The 22,284-nt window shown below is 35.7% G+C and overlaps 1 protein-coding gene across 6 annotated transcripts in view; it reads right to left on the bottom strand.

Annotated features, from left to right (window-relative positions):
* The window catches only part of Cacna2d1 (calcium voltage-gated channel auxiliary subunit alpha2delta 1), a 395,918-nt gene that overhangs the window by 101,550 nt on the left and 272,084 nt on the right, over positions 1 to 22,284 (bottom strand). For all 6 annotated transcript variants that reach the window (XM_034518854.2, XM_034518855.2, XM_034518856.2 and 3 more), the window contains exon 7: positions 4,972 to 5,103. In XM_034518854.2, the coding sequence (XP_034374745.1) occupies positions 4,972 to 5,103 (132 nt within the window). The remainder of the gene's footprint in view (positions 1 to 4,971; positions 5,104 to 22,284) is intronic.

Below are 22,284 nucleotides of genomic sequence, written 5' to 3'. Positions count from 1 at the left end.
GTTTGGCTTATAATTTTTTACTTTCCTTTTAAATCGAGTACTATATCTGTTTATGGGTATTAAGAATAATATTTTGCCACATGTGTATACTACATAAGGATTGTATAAAGGTGTTGCCATATTCAATACCTAAAGCTTTATCATTTCTTTTTGGTAACATTAAGGATTCTTGCTACTATCTATTGAAGCCCACATTTCTCACTGTCAGTACTCAACCATGCTACACATTAGTAGACTATATTCTTCTGGCTTAGCTATAGAATCTGTTGACCAATCTGTCTATCATTCCCTGTCCTCTAGTCTCCCAAGACTGGTGAGCAGTACTGTATCCTGTTGCATGCCAGCTTCAGCTATGCAATATGTGGGTAGTTAAGCAGGGGAAATGGGTCTAAGTATCTTGTAAAGAAAAGACTGTGGACAAGGCAGAAGAGACCATCTAGACACATTTAGAGATGATGTTGGGGGTCATCTTGCTCAAAGATTTCCAGTTGTTTGTGAGGAAATGGGTAAATTATGGTGTGACACAGACAAAGGTAAGATGATTTTAATAGCAGTTAAAAACCTTCTCCAAGGATAACCTTCCTTCTTTTATAGCATAAAAATTCTACCTATCTTTAAAACAGAAGAACATGGAAAGGACTGAAGAACAAGAGTGGCAAAGGAAACCAAGAAAGCACACAAAGGATTGGGTTCCACAGTTTATTTTGTACATATCTGGCATATGAGAGAGCAGGCCATTTAACCTAAGGATACATACTGAAGTTAAACAAACTACCAAACTACTTTTCAGAGTTATTACTACAGAATAAATACCTGATATCTAGTAAGTCAAGAGACTCAAGACTTGTGTAGGTAGCTGACCTTTCGGACTTTCTCCAACATATGGGCAAGATGCTAAGAATATTAACGCATCTCTTGTGAATGTAAGGACCATGATTCTCCTGATTTAAGTACTGAGGTCAGCAATAGTTTTTGAAAGCTACCACCTCATCCAATGCAAAAGATGATATGGTTACCTGGTTTTAGAACACAGTTCTTTGCTATAAATCATGGTGGGTGGTCCTATTTTAAATAGCATTTAAACAGTGAAAAAAAGCATTTTAAAAAATTTTGTGATTCAGAAGATTAAAATTTCTGAAAAACAATTTACTTTTTAATTCCATGACAAGAATTCCCATGAGAAAATAAAATATAGGTATCTTAGCTTAGAGTTACAGGAAGTGTCTACATTTGGATAACTACATGAAATAAAAGTTGTTTGCTGCTCATAATGATACTGTAAAGTGATGGGTGTGTGGGCTCTCTGATGCTACAAATAGAGACACAAGGAGCCTGAAACTGCAAACAGCAACAGACCAAGGGATATGCGACAACCCTTTGTTTGAAGAGCAAAACAAAACCAGTATTTTATAAGTAAAAACATATACATGCTGCATGAAGCATATTTTAGGTCACTACATCTCATTGTTTTTCTGAGATTTAAGTTTAACTAGCAGTTATTTTTTTTCAAGCAAACATATAGAAAAATGAAGAAATAGTTACAGGTCAAGCTCACAAGGTGGCGTGACTATCAGACATCATGACTCAGCCATGTTTGGGTTTCCTTCCCCGTTTCTATGTTGTTTCTTTATCAAGAGACTGTAACCTAAATTACTTTCCTTAATGTCCTAGATCAAGTGAATGTTGTGAACAGGAAGCATGCTACTGTGGCAATGTCTGCTCTTTTGTATTGCCTTTCTTTTTTTTAAATGTGTATGGGGACTTTGACTGCATACCTGGAACCCATGGAGGTCAGAAGAGGCATCACATGTGGTTTCTGGGAATTGAAGCCAGGTCAACTGCAAAAGCAGCCCATACTCTTAACCACTGAGCCATCAGTCTGGTACCATAATCTTTTGTAGTTTGAAGTACTGTTAATTGTGGTTTATCTCAGTGGTCCATGATAACATCTAGGAATCATATTTAATAGTACTTAGAATTTGTTTCCTTTATATTTGTGGAGCAGGACTCACACAGGTCCATGTCTGCCGCTCCAACAGGAAGAGTAACCTCATGTAGAATGATCTAGTACTCGCATTTTGTGGCTGCAAAGACGGTTCGGTGGGTAAAGTGTTTGTTGTACAATCAGGAGTTCCTGCATTTGGATCCCAAGGCCCATGTATGTAGGCATGAAATGAGGAGGTTGCCGAGGACAGAAACAGGCTATCTGAGGGGCTCTGCTACCCAATCTAGTCTAATGGGTAACCTGAATGTTCCAGGACAGAATCTGTCCCAAAGAAAACAAAGTGGTGACTGAGGAGGTCATCCAATGTCGACTTCAGGCTTCCAGACAAATATGCACAGGAAAACGTATTTGCACCTATATGCATAGACTACACATACACATAACATAAAGTAGTAACATCTCTGTTTCTGTTCATTAGTAAATGGAACTTAAAGGCGGAGATAAACCTCTCTTTGTTAGTTTGATAATAGAAGTAGAGTCTATTGAGACATTTATAACAATTAATTCATGTTGATGACCTTATCTTACCTGTTTGTTAAGAAATCTGATGTTATTACATTGTTAACCTCATAAAGACCAACCCAGCACTGAAATCACTAGAAAAGAAATTACATACACAGCATATATAGTGCTACACCATGGTGAGCATTTTAAGAATTTTTCCAGTAGGTCCCTGAATTCATGAGGGCAGTCTTCTGCTGAGCTGATCAACCAAACCCTACTTACAAAGATGTTGGAGATGTTTGAGGTTTGGGCTCAGACTGGATTCCATAGCTAGTGTTCCAAGAGAATCACCAGAATTTGCCTAAATTTTAAAAATGTAAATGTCTTTTCCAAGGAACTGTAAACAAATGTCAACACACTAGAAAATGTCTGATTAGTTTGAAAAATAAGAACATGTGACTTTTAATAATGAGTACCTATCGGAAGCATTTGTCTTTCTCCGCACCATGCCTGTCTCTCTGGCCTTGGTTCTTTGCTTTCTCAGTGATATTCTAATTTTCAATCTCTTACTCCTTTCATCTTTTCCCTCGACTGTTTATTTGTGAGAATTTAAATGAGGTAAATATTTTTATAAAATTTAATACGTACATGGTGTTCCTAGTTAAAGATAATTTATTTGTGGGTTACTGGAGAGGATGTTAGGTATTTGGTTTCCATATTTTTCAAATTGTATTTGTCAACATTTTGTAAGATTTGTTTAAAGCTTATCATATCAGGATTTTTATGTACATATATGCTGTTGTTTTTTTCCCTTTACAGTTTCAGTCTCCTTATACATAATATCTAACATTTAAAACATAGCATGAGATTTAGAAATATTTTTATACTTTATAAAATTTTTTCATGGAGGAAATCATGCTATTATTGTAATTAATGCTAATCTTGACACATGAGATATTATTGAGATTCCATCCTGGTAATTTAAACTTGCTCTTCACTAGTCCATCAGATCTCTGGAAAAAGTAATGACCACTGTTCCCCCACTTCCCTCTGCAGTCACACAGAAGTTATAAAGACCTCACCTGTTCATGGTACCTGAACACTTACATTTGTTTCTACTAATACACAAAGCAAGGGGAAATTGAAATTTTATTTCAGTTAATTTTCCCTGATGTTTCACTATGACACATTGTTAAGCACATTAAGTAAACCTAAACAGTAAAACAAAACAAATCCAAAACAAAGCTCTGAGGTTCCATTGTGTTTACTGAAAGGTAGGTTATCTTTTCAGTCCTTTGAGAGAAAGGATGTGTATTACATTTGTAAGAATGTGGTGAAGGTAACTGTGGAAAACATACAAACATCAATCAATATTTCACTTAAGTCTTTCCATAGGAGATCAATGATTAATTTTGTTTAGTGTTGTAAGTAGTGTTTGTTTCTTCTTATCGTCCTTTATAGAAGTAAAGACCATTGCAAAAATATTTATTAAAATTTATAAAACGTATCTATGTACATTGAGTATATCTGATCACTAAGATGACCTAAGATTGTTTGCAATCTGTTATAGCCAAAGAAAGCTGTGTGCTCCTATGTTATTTCCCAGACCTCTCACTTTTAACCAATACACACTCCTTGGTTTAAAGAAAAACACTAGAATTTTTGAAGCTTAAACTTCAACTGTAGATTTGATTCTTGAGAGGAACCATACAAAATATTTCTAGAAGTCTATGTAGTACTGTAATGGTTGTACACCTGGACCTGAATCATATTTTTTTTCTTTTTCAGGCTTTCTGTATAACTTCTTTGTCAGATTTTTGCCAAGTGTCTTAGCTCATGACAGTACTGACCAGGATCCCAGTACCATTTCTCATTACTTCTTAGGTACTTCAGTTTTAAGTAATTATGAACAAGTTAGTGCAAGATTACATTCATTTCCATAATAACAGTTTTATTGATCTTTGGTATTTTCAAACATGTATACTAGGTATTTGTCTGTATCCTAACCACCCACCCACCCACCCAGCAAATCCATTAATCTCTTTCCCAAGTTTGGTTCCTCTTCTATCTATCTACCTATCTATCTATATATCTACCTATCTACCTATCTATCTATTCATCCATATATCTATAATTTATTTATTTAAATATGTATTGCTTTTCCCTTTATAACTCAATATTCTTATATATAATATTTAACATTTAGAAGATAGTATGCATTTTAGAAGTGTTTTATTATACTTTACAAAATTTCTTCATGGAAGAATTTGCACTATTATTGTAACAATACTAATACTGCTACTTAAGTGGTTAGTTATTATTTAACCTATTGGGTCAAATTAGTGCTGCCCATGTGTACCAGGATATGTGGGACATCCACTGGAGAATTTAGCAGTACCCATGTGACCAATAAAACTACTACAGCATCAGCATCTTTGTAGAATACATAGGACCACTAAAAGAAACGACTGATTCTGGTACCCCAGCTTTCCCCCATACATGCTGTATCACCAAACAGTTACCTGGATAATATCGGGCCAGTCCAGTGGCACTGCCAAACACTTGCCACAGCAACGTAGGGTCTTCATCTCGATTTCTTTTGAAAACTTCATCTAAGGCACTTGTCCAGTTGAGTTCGTTTAACACGATGGTTGCTAACAAAAACAAGAAAAATTAAAAAAAATTGTTCAAAGTTATAATATTTTTTTCTAAATTTGTTCCATGCAATTATTATTTGTAGTAAAATACTATAATTTCCTGAAAATTAAAGAGTTTAAAGCATAGAACTTGGTTTTCAATTTTGTTTGATGGCAGTCTGGATTGACATTTTAGAATAAGTAACTGATTTCTAGTGTATTGCAGAATGTTAGTGGTAGTGCTAGTTACTAGGTATGAGTGTAATGCTGGGACAAGAAAAACTGACTACAGACGTTGTTAAACAACTCTTTGCTATAAAATTACTCCCAGACACAAAATACCAGGAGCTCCTTAGACATACAAAGAGAAGAAAGTTGGTTTATATCTCTTGCTGTTCTCAGAGGGAGTCTACAACAGAGCAACCCTCAAATATTAATGATTTTTGTGATATATATATATATATATATATATATATATATATATATATATATAATTTATCCTGGTACAAGTGTTTAAAAAATTAAACAAAACAAAAAACATTATCATTGATCAGCTGTGCTTACACAGTATCAAATCATACATATAATTTGGTAGACGTCATTAGGAAATGTGGTAATATCAATGTTAGAGACTGGGAACTAGTCACTTAGTGCTTCATCAATACCTTTATAAGCAATAATTTCTATTTTTCCTCTTCATTCTGGTAATAACTAGACCATGCTGATGATATGTCCCATGTTATTAACTTTGAAATCAAACTATTTATGCATCTAGAGAGGTACTCCAAAGACATGCCATTCACTAGTTTGGAAGAGTATCCAGAAAGATAATTCCAGATAGAACATGATTCAAAATAGTATTCAAATAATATGCTTCCATGATCATTACATCCTAAGTTTAGTGTGGTTAAAGTTTCACTGGGAGTCTGGGGAATGTGCCAGCACCTTCCTGGCCCATTTAAGAGCCTTGTCTTGATTCTCAACACTGTAGAATCTATGTTTGTTAGTGCATACATATAGTCCCAGAATTAGGGAGATGGATGTGAGAAGATCAGGAGTTCAAGATATCCCGGGAGTCTTATATAAGAGCTTATTAAGAAAAAAAAAGAAAAGAAAGAAAAGTCAAAAGAATATAGTTTTCCCCTGCATCAAGTGGTGTAGAAAATTCTGTGTTTCCTGTCCCTATATTAAAACCATTTGCCAGCAGATGAGCAGAATGAGGCTTGGGTCAATACGTATATGAGAACCACTACATAAGCCTAAACTGGAAAACACATCTTTAATTATATGTGTTCTCAAGATTAAAGCGGTTTTAATTGCTGCAGGCCCTTAATTCATTTGAGCATGCACATTTATAGCAATGAAGCTTCCTTTAATCACTGAGTTAGGTGTGCTCCACCAGGTTTAATATTCTGTGCCATCAATTCATTCACCTCCAAAGTATTTTCTAATTTCTGTAATCTTTACTCCTGTTATTTTTTATAACTACAGGATACAACTAATGCAACTAAAATTAAAAAATGTACAGGTTTTACAAAGCTAAGATGAAAACCTACTTGCCTTTCCTTCGGTTCCTTTTCTTCTGCTTGTTTGTTTTGTTCTATGCTGATTTATCTGGTTTTGTTTTATTTTACATATTATTATTGTCCTAGATGGAAGTTACATAGCATGTTTGTTTAGTCTTAATATTTCTCCTTTGTTTGTTTTCTTTTTTAAAGAACACAATGAGCACAAAATATTATAAAGACACTCTGGGACCAGCATCCTGATGCAGCTCTTATTATAATGAGATTTTCATCTTTATGTGTGATTACATTCAGAAAGATCAGTGTGTGTGTGTGTGTGTGTGTGTGTGTGTGTGTGTGTGTGTTTGAATATTCATGAGCTGGGTCAGATCCATAGTGCATCTGAGATGGTGAAGAATTATATTCAAAAGCATGATCTCATGAACACCAATTGGCCAGTTATGTGGAAATTTATATTCACATAGATAACCTAAACTGATACCATTCATGAATATTTAAGATAATATACAATATTCACAGACAGGGACAGTGTATTTTTTTGAACATTCATAACTTTTACAGTAATATTGTACAGAATGAATCCTGATGTTTATTTAGGATCCAGAACCACTTCATTAATATCCAATCTAGTCTATCTTTTCAATTTCCTTGACTCTATTTCACAACAAGCAATAGATAAGAAATAATTACTTTTAATAAAGTTTAATTTGTTTGCCAGACTGTTCTTTCTTCTTAATTTTATTAGATGTCTTGGCAATAGGGCTGGGGAGACTATAAAGTTTGCTACCATGCATCGAGCAAAATAGCTAAGCTTTGATATATTGCTGTCCTTATGGCTATATGTTTTAAAATTCCCAGTTGATACATTTGAATTTTTTTTCTAGATGAGACATTTCAGATTCTAAGGACTTTAATTAATATATGAATCTACAAATGAGCCAAGTATATAAAGTATATGCACAGGCAAGAAACTTAAATTTATTCTAAACTCTACTCAGTATGAAAGAAATGATAACATATACCCATGACATTAGCAAGACCTAAGCCAGATATCCAGTATGAATCAGGTGTCAAGACACAGTCAGTGTATATATTTATAAGAACTCCTGAACAGCATCATTGTTCTGTTAATGACATTCCAGTCTTTACTTGAATGTCCAGTGCTGAAAGTGAAAACACATAGGACAGCCTTGGAAGTACAGATCCAATAGTACACCTCTTGGGAGACAGTTTGACAATACTGGCACAGTGTATGCAGTCTGTCAATCCAATCCCATTCCAGAGGCTGAACCAGAGAAAGAACTAGCCCATATTCTTTTCATTCCCTTGGCTGCACCCTAATGAAACATAATCCAGAGAAACTCAGATTAAGTGCAACATTTCAAGTTTTATTTCTCTCAAATTACATTGAAAACGTAAAAAAGCATACATAAAGCATCAAAGCAAAGAGAAAACATGCGTGCTACTGTAGAACCTCAGCTACTCAGTTATATTTTCCCTAAAACAGATAACAGAGTATCTTTGATTAGTAGATATTATTTAATAACCTGAAATTAACAGATTTTCTTTTGCAATCAATAAAAATTGCACATCCGGTGACTCATGTGCGTAATGTTTGTCTACCTGTATAGTGTGCCTATTCTCAGGGTAGAGGATGCTGAGCTAAGTAGGGAGTCGGCAGGTAGAATATCAAAGAACGAAAGAATGACAGATGTGATGACATATACCTATCACATTAGCTAAAGCACCATGGGAGCCTTAAGAACAGCCCTCCCCTCCACCTGTTGTAAGGCCTTCTCTTCCACCTTCATTTCATGTACACAGTTAACAAATCTTTATCTGCACATCTTTCTGTCTCCCAATGTGTAAAGCTCAGTGAGAAAGGTGCTGGCAAAGTAACAATTGTAGCTACAACTGGGTCAACAGATGGGTGTGTTAGAAAAGTTGCATGTTTCTGTAAGGAGATGTTTTTATTTTGAATGTTTTTGGTGGCTGTGTCCTTCCTCTTGGTGTCTACTGCTCATTTTTAGTCTCTTAACACCAGAATACTTAAAAGATATAAATCATATTTGTTTTATGATACAAAAAAACAAGCAAACCCACTTACTTCAGAAAAGTATTCATCTTCAGGAACTATTTCTCCTGATGGTTAAAGATTCTATTCATTTACATAATGACATTATACTGAAAATTATTCATAGAACTCAGACTAATGTTCAAGGAATTACTGAAAAAAAACTTTTCACTTGCAACTATTTACTATAAAGGCTTCAAAATGCAATTGATCATACATGTCATAATCTTTATTTCAGTATTGAGACATCAAAATTAAATGTTCTTCAACTGAAGAGATGTCAATACAGTTGCTTAACTAAATACTATCTCATAATCAGTAAGAAAATTATATTTCCAAAGAAGCTCAGATACATTAAAAGGTTTACTTTTCTAAATTATGTGTATATACATGCATGTGTGGTGGGGTAAGAACGTGAATGAGGGGCTCTAGGACCTGGAAGACACCAGATTCCCTTGAACAGAAGTTCCAGACAATTGTTGACTGTGAGATGTGGCTGCTGCGAACTGAATCCATTCCTTCCTTGGGAGCCCGATTCCCATTTCTCCAGCTACCCCAGAACGTCCAAATCTTTTGTGACTATCAACATAACTTCTATAAATTCTAAAATTATTGATATCTCTAACAGATTTTCTCTGATTTCCTCAGCATTATTTTTAATTATGCTGTATTTTATATTATCAGCCGCAAGTCATATACTAGATTTAGACTGGCACTACCATTCCTCTGAATCCTGAAAGTAATACTATTTTACATTCACACAAACTTCTGATTCTTTCCCTTTGTGGAGAAAAGAAATGTGGTTAGCTCTGATGTTCGGGTAATGTTCACAGATGGGTATGTTTATCTGTGAGAAAATTATGCTTTGTACAAATTAAACCCTTTATAGATTTGCAAGGTGCAGCCTTCTCAGAGCACTGAATATGAGGGAATCAGCCTTGACTTTGGAGTCTTTTCTGTGTGGCATTACAGGATTTCACTGATAATTGATTCACAGTGCCAAGCATCTATCCCTATTCTTCATGCACTTGGTTTTTCAAAAATATGGCCTTGGTCTTCAGTAGTTCTCTTGTTAACAGTAGTCTATTGTTCAGTGTGGCTTCTCAAGGGAAGAAAGAAAAATCCAATTTGTAATAGCACAAAAGCAGCTCCTGCCAATGCTGTTAATTCTTCTACAAGTGTGTGACCCTTCTGAGCTACATCTTGTCATGACACAGAAAGCACGATCATTGATGAGTTCGGAATTTAATTTTCTTTTGAAAACTTTAAGCAGTAAAATGATGAATTATTGTTCCTTTTTAAGTTTAATCAAAATTTCATTAAATTTGAATGTGCTCTGTTGATTTATTCAGAACTCAAGGTCTTACCATGCATTAAAGTCCTTTAAATATGTGAACATTATAAATATTGTCAACTATAGTTTATTATTTTCACAGCTTTACCATTACTTGAAAAGTGTGTGTATGTGTGTGTGTGTGCATACGCCTGTGTTGTGTATGTGTTATGTGTGTGTCTAGTGAGATAAAAATTTGATATGTGTATACATAACAAAATTATTATGGTCAAGCTAATTAACTTTTCCATTAATCAGCAGAGATACTAATTTGTGTTTATTGTAAAGAATTTTCCTATCCATCTTCTCAGAAAATTACAAATAAGCAATAAAATCTCTTATCATATATTCATGATACAGAATGCATTTCTAGATAATGTTTCATGTTAAATGACAAACTTTGTACACTTTTCCCTGAACATAAAATATGTATGCTATCAAAGTGAAAATATTTGTTATGATAAACTTAAAATATAAAATATTTTAGTAAGCCTTATATTAGAAATATAGCTACTGAAGTTACACAAAAGATTAGAGTTCATTATTTGTGAGGTAGCTAAATAGTATGCAAGTAACTGACCATTGTATTTACTATAGTATTTGCATTTACTAGAAATACTGCTTATTTAATATGCCTTGCATTTAATAACATTTTGCATACTGTTTAAATTTATCCAGAATAATAAGCATCCTTTGTTAGGTTTTTACTAAAGGCCAACAAGCATTAACTATTTTACTCTGCGTGACGGTATTTTAGAATAACATTTTGAGTGGGTTACTGGTGTTCCTTCTCTTGTTAGAGAAGGATATAGGTCTGAGAAAAGTTATACAAAAACCCTTGTGACAACTACAGAGATTCCATTCAAAGGAGTGCAATTCAGTTCCAATATACCTACTATCTCTCAGACATTTATCTCTAAAAGGTCATTTTATAGTGAGTTCTGATTACCTAGAACCTGAATAGAAGAACTGCCTGTTCCTTGGGTGCACGATATTATCAACTGAAGAGACGTTCCTTTCAAGGTAATGTGACATATCTAGAAACAACCAATGCAAGGGTGGGAGAGCAGTACACAGCCTGCCTGCCGTGCTGAGTGGAGCCAGGAACAAAGCATTGCCCAGACATGGTGTCAATACTGCTCAAGCTGAAAAGTCTTCCTCAAATGCATACAAGTAAAAAGCTGAATTCTCAATGATTACTGTCAATAAAAAGCCTCAGGAAAACAACTTTAAATGTACTCTAGTGCATTTAAAAGATATTATTCCATGATTTTAAAATATGTCAGGATTTCATGCTACATTTTGGTATCTTTTGGATAAGAAAAATGCACTTTAGACTCTCTAGCAAAATCAGTCAAATAGGATTTCAAAGCAAGTCTGGTGCTATTAATTGTCACCCCTGCATGACTCTCAGTTTTGATCAGACACAGAATATTGAAAATTCTCAGAGGGGGGTTGTTGTCATTGATATTGTATTGCACTCTAACCATAAGTGAGTTACAAGGCTGAATTGAAAGTTTTTGCCTTGATAGCATAGGAAATAAAGGAGTCATCTGTGTTCCCTTTAACTTTAGCTGAGCCAGATGTCACTAATCTTATTCATGGATTCTAATCTGTAGAAAGAAGAAAATTTTTTAATAAGAAAAAAACCTCACTGATCCAATTAGGGGCAGGGAGAAAAAGAATCCACTTTAAGGACCAGAGACTGTGCATAAATATTAAAAGAAATGAATCTATTCAGTGGATTTGGTTAATGGAATCTTATCTAATCCCAATGTAAATGAAAGATTAATAAAGCCCTGGGAGATGGGTGGAAGAAATGTAATCTCTATAATCATGTCTCAGGCACGAGACCCCCTCCTACCGAGGACACAACAGAAGGCACCAAGGCACATGAGGACCCTGATGGGGAGATAAGCCGTATTCCTACAGTTAATTTGGTACAAATATTAAAAGGCTCTTGTCCCTGTCAAGTCTCTAACCCCTGGGTTACTGAGATTTCTGGATTTGCTTCCCTCTTTCCTTTCGCAGACATTGTGCACCTGGCCATTGGCCAGAGCACAGCTGTGCTGCTTTAATGAAATCTGCAAATTGGGGAGCACATAGGAGAGGCTCAGAGAAAATCCACTTTATTATCTGAGACAATAAGAATAAAGCAAGGGAAATGGAAGACATTAGGATCTAATATCATGTCTATTAATTGAAGGATTTCATAGCTCTTTAAATAAAATGAAAATTGTGAGGTGTGTGGGCTGGCTGTAGGGATTTTGAATAACAACCCTAAGAAAAGTAGAGAAAGTAAAAATACGGTTTTTCTTATTTCTCCAAATATTGTGAGTTTTTCTCTTCCTCGTATGAAAACCACATATCTTATTAGTAACTTTGGATTTTAGAAATCTCAATCATGTACCCCCTCAAACCACATCATTTAACCTCTGTGTCATCATCTAGTGCACACCTGTTTTAAAGAAACTGGGTGGCCTACACCTTTGGTCTGGGGGACCAGGAAGCTCATGAATGAACTCAACACTGTGTTTTCAAGTTCTTTACCTCGGCTGAATTTAACAGATTTCCTTCATATGTTTTGCATAGACCAGACTTCATTTATGCATGTCAGCGTAATTATGATACTGTTGTTAGTTTTATTTTCCCTTCAACAAAACCACATTTCTGTAATTTACAGGCAGCAGAATGCAACTATACTCCAGGGAAGTCTCATCCCTTCCACTGCTCTTACTTTAAAGTTCTCTTATCATAAAAATTCTTGAAATCTGAGAGGTAGAATACATTCATTTCAAATGTGAAAAATGCTGTCTAATTTACAAATACATATTGTAAACTTCAGAGTCAGCCCTTGAGAAATACAATCATTCTTCCCAACAACATGATTAAAACTTTTGAACACTGGTAAAGAAAAATGAAATACATTTGGTAGATCTCATGTTCTATAAATTCGAGTAATATTCTAGATTGGTTGCTAAAATCTGGGCAAATGAAAATAGCTTAACATAATTTATAGATCTTTTCATTTAAACTTTAAAAATAGAAGAAAAAAAATCTGTGAGTTCAAAAAATGCAAAAATTCTAAGAGAATACAAATGAAGTTGGAGGCAAAACAGAAATGAATATGGAAATGAGACCAAATTTAAAGGGCTCCAAATGGAGGTATTTTTTTTTCCATGCATGTGTTCAAATTGATGCTTTTTTTTTTTTTTTTCTTGGAATAAGTGAGACTTTTAAAATGAACGTGCTAGAGTACGTAGTACAACAAAATCTATTCTTACACATTGCCCACCCACGCATAGAATTTGCTTCTTCTGGTAGATGCAGCATTGGCCCTTGGGGGCATCCTTCAGATCATAAACCAGCTCTCCCCACATGCAGTGAGGGAATGACGACAAGCCTCCACACAGCAGCTTCGAAGCAGCGTGTGCTCAGCTACGCCAGTCCCTTAGCAGCTGCCCAGTAAATGGTCATTTGCTTTTCTTACTCTAGTTTTACGTTAACATCCCACAATGCTTGAGTTTCTTGTCATGGATCCCATGAAAGACAGGTATCAGTCTTACCACACTATGTTCAGTGTTGCCACCATGCTAAACTGAATGTGTATATTAATTTATTTTAAGAAACCAATTTCTGTATTTGGGGAAGAGATGATTTTTACACAAAATGTTCCTGGTGAACTTGAATTCACACTGATAGTTTCTTCCTTAATTGTAGCACTGACATCATGACATTCAGGTAAAATGAATGAAATAATGTCACTTTTCACATACATCATAGAAACAATAAACACACATAAATGTATACATACATCCACACACGCACACGCACACGCACACACACACAGACACACAAACTATCTTTGTACAAGATACTATTAAAGCCAAAAGGAAACCCTGGCTGGAAAACACAGGCCTATTAGAAATGGAAAATTTCTTATCTTTGGTCTGTGACTGCCCAAGTGCATACGGAATGTACTGTCTCCATATACATCTGTTTTGCTGAATTCAAAGAAGGATCAAAAGTATTGGAGCTGACTAATGAGGTACGGTTGAAGGAGGATAACAAGGCTCCTGGGACATGGATGATATTGCCAATGCACCACACACTGCTTGAGACTTGAGGGCTTACATCAACCAGCTGAGGAACAGTGAAACTGCCTAGTGATTTTAAGATGGAAAGCAAGAAAACCTGACCCACAGTACATGTAAATTGGATGCAGTTGCAGATGGTGCTTTTGGTTTCAACACCACTGACTGCTGATCAGTGGGGCGGGGAAAAGCTCAGGTTTGAACTGCAGATTACTACACAAAAAGTTATAGCACATACAGGTAGGAATGGATTTTAATGGCATTTTGAAAACAACATGAAATTGATATGCTTGAGATATCACAGGTTATACAGGGTATAGAGAATTGTCCACATTTATATGAATGCACGCATTCACAAATGTTCATGGTTTTCTCCTGCACATAAAAACATATCCATACAGAAAAACAAAAGTATAGTCTTTCAGAATGCTAGCAACACGGGAAACATGAGTTGCTCTGATTTCAATATATTGTCCAGAGGCTGGCATAGCAAATACTGAGACCTAATTACTGCATTGTTTAGTAGATACTCGAATTGTAGAAAAATGTTTTTACCCTAATGAATCACATTTTGCTTTCTCAATCCAAATTAACAATTCTATAAAACCCTAAATTTGTTAGTAATATTTAAAAAGAAAAATCTCATATCAGTAGGCAAAACTTTAAGGCAGATGAGTGACTTAATGACCTGGGCAGAATAAGTACTCGTAGCATTTTTAACTGCCTTAAAATATTTTATATGAAAAATAGAGAACAGTAATCAATCAGCTCACAGCATTTCAAGTTAGAGTGTCCATTCTCTTTTCTCCCTCTCTGACTGCAGTTTCTGTCTTTAAATAGTCTTCTGGACTCCATTTTTTGCTTATTTTCATCTACTCTTCCTAAAGTTGCCACAGTGTTCTACTTGGGCAGTGACCTCCTTAATTACAGGTCTCCAGTTGTTCTCCTTGAGAGCAGGTGTTTATAATTAGATTGCATCCCTCCCCCCAGCATGCTGTTCCACCTCTTCCACTCACCATAAGCCTGAGCCATTCTCTGCAGAACGCTGACTCTCCATCCAGTGTTGTATCTAATGTCACGTCTGTCTGGACAGACTTGCCTCCATCATTAACTGTACTAAGCTTAGCATCAGCTTCTTCAGGGAAGTCTTTCTATTCTACCCATTCTTCCTATTTCTTTACAGGAGAGTATATATTGGTTATTTGAATGCCTACTATTGTAGCATCTTGTTCATGGCTATACTATGTGCTAATTTTTCCCATTCGCAAAAATAGAGTGGATGAAACAAAATATGGCGAAGCTGTGTTAAATGCAGTTGTACAACCTAGAAAACACTACACAAGAAGAAATGCTTCCAGATGTCAGGGCACAGGATGGAGGGAACGATACACTATCCAGGGTTGTTAGGAAAATTGAAATTAATCCCTGTGCTTTATGCATAAGAGAGATTAGTATCCAGTAATGACTAACAAGTCTAGGTACTCAGTACATATGACTAGTGAATGAAGGGAACAGGAATAAATGGATTTTAACTTATACATTCAGTCATATTTTCTGATGAGCCAATTTTCTATAAAGCATGAAAATCTGCTGTTTTCATCTCTTACTCTGCCATACCATAACACGAGTAAATAGAATAGGTATGTAATTTAATTTTATTTTTCTCAACCCTGCAATTAATGAGTGGTTTATATAAGCTAAAATCAAGGGATTAAGTCCCTTGATTCTAGTTCTTAATTTTACTACAATCTATGGGGCAGATTAGCTGGTGTAAACTCGGGTGCTTTGAAGAGCAGGCTTGTAGGAAAGGACTTTGAATTACTACACATGTCTAAGAAGCTTTCTGCTGATTATTTTCCAATCTCTGTTCATTTACCACTCATCTGTTTTTCATCTAACAAATATATTGGCTCAACCAATGTTTACTGAGCTCCCGTCTCAGTCCACGGAGGCTCTACACTCCTGAGTAGCAGTCAGTGAGGAAAGACTCCCCAGCTGCCGGTTGCAATATCTGTTAGAACAGAACGCCTCACTGTGCAGCCACACCAAAGTCTTCCACAGGCAGCAGACAGGCAGGCAGGAGTGATAGCTCCAGTGATACTTTGTTGACACAAAGAGACACTGGAGGAGTTGGCAATGTCCTCCTGCTTCACAAAGCCCATCAATGCAGCAGGCCCTCTCCTATTCAAATGGAGAGCGCTTGCAAGGAGAAAAAAACCTCATGGCTACTATTTACAGATGCAGTATAAATGAACTATCTGACTACCTAAAGACATTCTTCAGACTGACATTGTTTACCTACTTTTCATCTGGACTTCCCCTCCCAAACTGCAGTGACCTTTACCCGAATTCTGTGTTCTCCAGTTTTTAGTTTGTATGCCCAACGCACATTTGTCCTGTGCCTGACTTAACTTACTTAATGTGTCCTCCATTTACAAGTTGCTTATCATGACTTTGTCACTTTACACCTAAGTAATATTCATTCATGTATATTTATGTATACTTCAATTTAATAAATTAATCTACTATTAAGTGTATTGTATTTATAGGTACAATAGCTATATGTTTCAAAATGAGTACATACAGAAGAGTATGAAGGGTCCTGACATGGAAATCCTAACATTTGAGGAGATAGAACTGCATATCAGCCCGATTTTATTATAATGTGTTGAATCCTAGCTTTGAATTAAAACACTAAAGTGCACAAAACAAACATTACATCATTTAAAAGACAAGGCTTTTTCTCCTTTAAGACGTTTTAATAATCCTAGCTGAGATTCTCAATATTCAATTTCAAATAAATCGTGACCGCTTGTTTTCAATTACTCTGACTTTAATGGAGACGATGAAATGTAAGAGGGTAATGCCAGTCAAATTCCACTGTAGATCACAGCCAACTGACAACACGTTGTTATCAGAAGCTCAATAAACGGTTTGAGAGACAATTTATTCTGCAAGGTGGGAAGATGGTTGGTCTAGATGGTCAGTTTCCTGGGCCTCCTATACTGGGTGCCAAGACAAAAATAACCATAAGGCTTTAGAATTATTGAAAAGGGATGAATGGGAGGAGATTGTGTGGTGACAACAATGACATTAAATATATACTTTGAATATTCTCGATATACTGAATACAAAAAAATTATTATGAGAATTAAAATTAGCTATGCCAAAAAAGAAAATCATATTTTCTCCTCAGACTTCATTCAGGAGTCAGTGTGGAAGAAGAGTGAAGTTGGTCTGCAAACCAACAAATTAATGAATTGAAAAAAACAAAACGAAAATCTCATTTATGATGTGCTAACACCAGTGTGTGCTCACAAGGCAGCACTAGGCATGCTGAGGAGAAATAAAATCACCTGCGGACCTGAACCCCAAAGGGCAGGAAACACAAGGAGCCTGGCTTGCTGGCAGGAGTACCCTGCTGGTTCTAATGACAACAGTATTAAAATGGTTTATTTGGGATCAATAATGATACATTCAGTTTTGAATAAAATAGGAGGTGACTGTGAGATGTCCATAGAAGAGTTGTTCAAAAAAAGGGGGGAGGGGGATAATGAGAGTGGAATTTCATGACAGAGTCAACATGTGAGTAGAAAGTTAACACAGTCACTGTAGTGTCAGAGAGTTGATGTTCTCTCATTGAACTAGAAAAATAGAACCAACCCAACTTCTTTGAGCCTGTAGACACTAGAGGAATCAAAAATCAAGCCATTTACAGAAGAGTTGCTAAAAGGAAGCAACAAGGATCAAAGCCTCCTAAGTGACACTTCTTACAGCAAAGAATCAGTGAGCGAGGCACTTGGGTGTTTACTGCTTGCATTTAAGAAAAACAACAAACGTGGCTGTCAAATATGATTTTCATGTACACTAAAATAAATAAATATTGTGATTATAAATTCTTGCAAGTCCTGGCCTATCTGATAGAGATAATACAAATAATATGCTGAAACTCAATAAAACTTCATATTTTTAAAATATGTTTTAGAATACTTGACTTTTCCATAATAGCCATTGGCTTAAATCTTAAATTAGCCAGGAATAGTCTAGCTCTAAGGCCACCTCTGCCTGTGCAGTGTAGCAGGACCCATGCGTCCAGCCGCATATGTAGCAGGAGATGGCCTTACCTGGCATCAAAGGGAGGAGAGGCCCTTGGTCCTGGGAAAGCTCCATGCCCCAGTGTAGGGGAATGCCAGGGTAGGGAGATGGGAGTGGGTGGGTAGGGGAGAACCCTCATAGAAGCAGGGGGAGGGAGGACGGGATAAGGAGTTTCTAGAGGGAAAACCAGGAAAGGGAATAACATTTGAAATATAAGTAAATGAAATATCCAATAAAAAATAAAAATAAAAAATAAAGAAATACAACATTCCCCCCCCCCAAAAAAAAAAAAAATTCTACCACAGGAGCCATGCATGATTTACTAAGACATCAGAAACCAACTCTGTCCCAAGAACACAATATTGTGGTTGTCTTCTGGAATTCCTTGGCAACTCTGACCCTCAAAAATGGATAAGTCTACACTTGAGGCTCTGATCACACAAATGCCACTCACTGTCATTAAGGAGAAGGCAGGATTGATGTGACTTAATTAGAAATATTTCAGATTCTCATTCCTAGAGAGAAAACCACTTGACTTTAAAATTTAATACCTGAGAGTACATTTCATAAAATAGAAATTAGGTCCATGTTAAATAAAAAATCCAATTTAATTTTAAGCAAATAGTCATCTTCTGCTTTAAACCTTGATGACATATTGAAGTTAATTTTACTATTAATTTTGCTATTCTCTCTCTCTCTCTCTCTCTCTCTATATATATATATATATATATATATATATATATATATATATATATATGGAGAATCTTTCCTACGGTATGTCAGTTTCTTTAGGTTTTCCAAATAAATAAAAGTAAATTTTTTATATGTCTGTCTTAATCATTTGGAATTCTTTATATGCATACTACTTTTCCTGCCTGTACTATTAAATATTTCTAAAGGTAAAACATGTAACAACGTATTTTGTTAAAATCAACAACAGGAACACTTTTCTCAAAGTTTAATATGCTGGCTTTTTTGCTTGTTTTTAAGACTATATGCTCTTCAACAAGGAAGTATACCTCATTTTGACTATTTTTATCTAAATGGATATGTACCAATTGTGTTTATAGTCACTGATGGAAGTAATAGAAAGTACTTAGTTACGCTAACCCTCTCTACCCTGTCCAGACTCACTGGGGCCTGTGGATGTGGACAGACATACAAGCTTTGCCATACTTTCTAAACACTTAAACGAAGCCAAGCACACTGTTTCTTTGTAATGTTAGGGAAAGATCCTGCATACATGCTCTCAATCACAAGAGCACGAAAACCATCTTCTATCAATTAATCTGGTTAGTTATTCTGTAGGAAGTTGTTTTTTTCTTTATATGAAACCCTCTACTCAAAAATCATTGGCTTCAATTGATCTCTTATGAGAGGTAATACATGTTGTATTTGGTCCTTGGTGGTTATGGAGCATTTTGACATGGTCAGTAAAATGAGCACTGCCTTCAGTCAAGTGACTTTGGCACACACTTCCACATAATTTCCTTCTTTTCCAAGTTCAGAAAAAGTTAAAATTCTATCAATATAAAAATATTATTGAGGGAGGAGTACAAATGATATAAAGACAGCATTCATGTATGATAATCTCTAAGAAAATTTAGAAATTAAATCTAAAAACATATAAATCATTAAAGTATAACCTTGGTCTGAACAAAACTTTTTAAATATTAGATTTGTGCAAATTCTTTCATTTAATCTAGAATGAGCTTTACACAAAAATACCCATATCTATGTGGACATATGTGTCTTGAAGGAAATTAAAATGATGATCAAGTTAATTAAGGCTACTCTTTTTATTTGTTTTTGAGCCAGTCTTTTTAATTGTCATCTATTGATTGCGTTAACCTTATGAGTTCTTCTGGTAAATGCTGTAATGTAATTTTTCTAAGCAGAGATTATCATTACAATTTTTGAAATTTATAAGTAATGGTGAAACCATGATTTAGTGTACACAAAGTTTAAAAAAAAAATGAAATCCCAGACACCAGGGACACAAGGAGGCTCCTAGGAACCAATGGGGATGACATTAGCCAAAATGTCCAACATTTGGCTAGTTGAGGAGATAGAAACTGAGGAGAATACCTTCAGTAGATAGGCATAGCCCCCAGTTGAAGGATGGGGTCACTCACCCATATCAATATTTTTAAGCCAGAATTGTACCTGTCTAATGAAAATGCAGGGACAAAAATATGGAGCAGAGACTGAAGGAAAGACCATGCAGAGACTTTGGGATCCATCCCCACTTTGGGATCCATCCCATGCACAGACACCAAACCCTAACACTATTGCTTATGTCAATATGTGCTTGCAGACAAAAGCCTGGCATGGCTGTCCCCTGAGAGGCCCTGCCAGCAAATAAGTCAGATACAAACACTCACACCGAACCACTGGACTGAACCTGGGGACCCCAATGGAAGAGTTAGGGAAAAGGCTGAAGAAGCTGAAGGGGATGGCAACCACATAGAAAAAACAAAATATCAACTAATCTGTCTGCTCAGAGCTCCCAGGGACCGAACCACCAACAAAGGAGCATATTTTGGCCGGTCCATGACCCCCACTATACATATGAGGCAGAGGACAGCTGTGTCTGTCCTTAGTGGAAAGGGAAGCGCTTGGTCCTGTGGAGGCTTGATGCCTCAGAGAAGGAGAATGCTAGAGGGGTGAGGTGAGAGTGGATGGTTGGGTGGGAGAGCATCCTCTTAGAGGTAAAGGGGAGGGAAATGTGGTGGGGAGTTCTGGGAGGGAGGATGGAGAATGTGGACAACATTTGAAATGTAAATAATAACTTACTTAATGAAAAAGAAAATGAAAATATTTGACAATATCTTACATGGAACTCCAGCACTCATTATTTGTACCAAATACAAATAATTATACATAAATGTGAAGAGTCAATATATATTACTGAATAGATTCTCTTTTTGGGGACTTCCTACATACAGAAGACTGAGGGAAAAGATGAATTTTTATAAGTTTCAATCATGTGACCTGCAGAAATTAAAGACAGACTTAATGTGACAGACTCAGAGTTTCCAGCTTCCCTGCAGCAAACCCACAGGAACCAGTACACCCAAAGCACTTCCAAAAGGCTTGGGTGAGGCATTTGGCAAAATGCATGGGGTAGGTATTCGGCAGGCACACAGGTGACAGAATGATATGTGTCTTCTCCACAATTAACCCATAAATTAACAAACCATGAAAATGTACATAGCAGATATTCAAAAGACATATGCATAAATAAAAATGTCCACTTTCTAACATAAAACTTCTAATCAATTAAAATAAAACATTGTCTTGCTAAGTTGGAAATCAGCAATTTTTTAAATGTTAAATTTGTTCAAGAGATGATTTTTATTTTCGAATTTGCATTATCCATTCACTGTTTATTATAAGAAGTAATGAGAAAGGCTCAGGTTAAGACAGTTAAAAAGATTACTACGAAGGTATTAGACTAGGATGCATCATTCCCACAGTGCAACCATGTCTATGTGTGTGGACACTTACATAGATATTTTCCCCCAGCCAACTTATGCAAGCTGAATTCAAATGTCTTAATTTAGATTTGGTTTCTGCCCTAGTGATTACAGAGCACATGTTAGTTCTATTACATTTTGTCACACATTAATAGCACTGTAATTTAGTCAGTGGTACTAGCCATTAACACCACATACTGGGGGCCATAAATTATTTAGAGCTTTATAAAATGAGCTAATAAGTTAGATATATTACTTAAACATGTAAGATTTATATAATTGTGCAATATTTTCATCTGACTGTCAACCGAAAATGAGTAAGACATTAAGTTTAAAACTGTTGGTGTTTGCATTCAATTAGCTATAATCTAACCACCCAAGAAAATGAGAGTCATGACTTGTTTTTTTCTATACTGCCATATTCATAATGTCCAGATTAAAGAAAAAAAGAATATTCAGCATAAATGTAGCAGTGACATTTATTTTGTATCTCTAGGGAAATCTTCACAATGATTTTTAAGTCTTAAAAGTTAGCCTTAAGGCTTTCATTGGAAAATTCTGCATTTCTGTTTTCCTAGGTCGGGTTGGTTTTTGTTTG

Source organism: Arvicanthis niloticus, chromosome 15, assembly GCF_011762505.2.
Source record: "Arvicanthis niloticus isolate mArvNil1 chromosome 15, mArvNil1.pat.X, whole genome shotgun sequence".
Taxonomy (NCBI): Eukaryota; Metazoa; Chordata; class Mammalia; order Rodentia; family Muridae; genus Arvicanthis; species Arvicanthis niloticus.
Note: the sequence above shows the minus strand (reverse complement) of the source record. Positions and strands in the feature narration are given on the sequence as shown.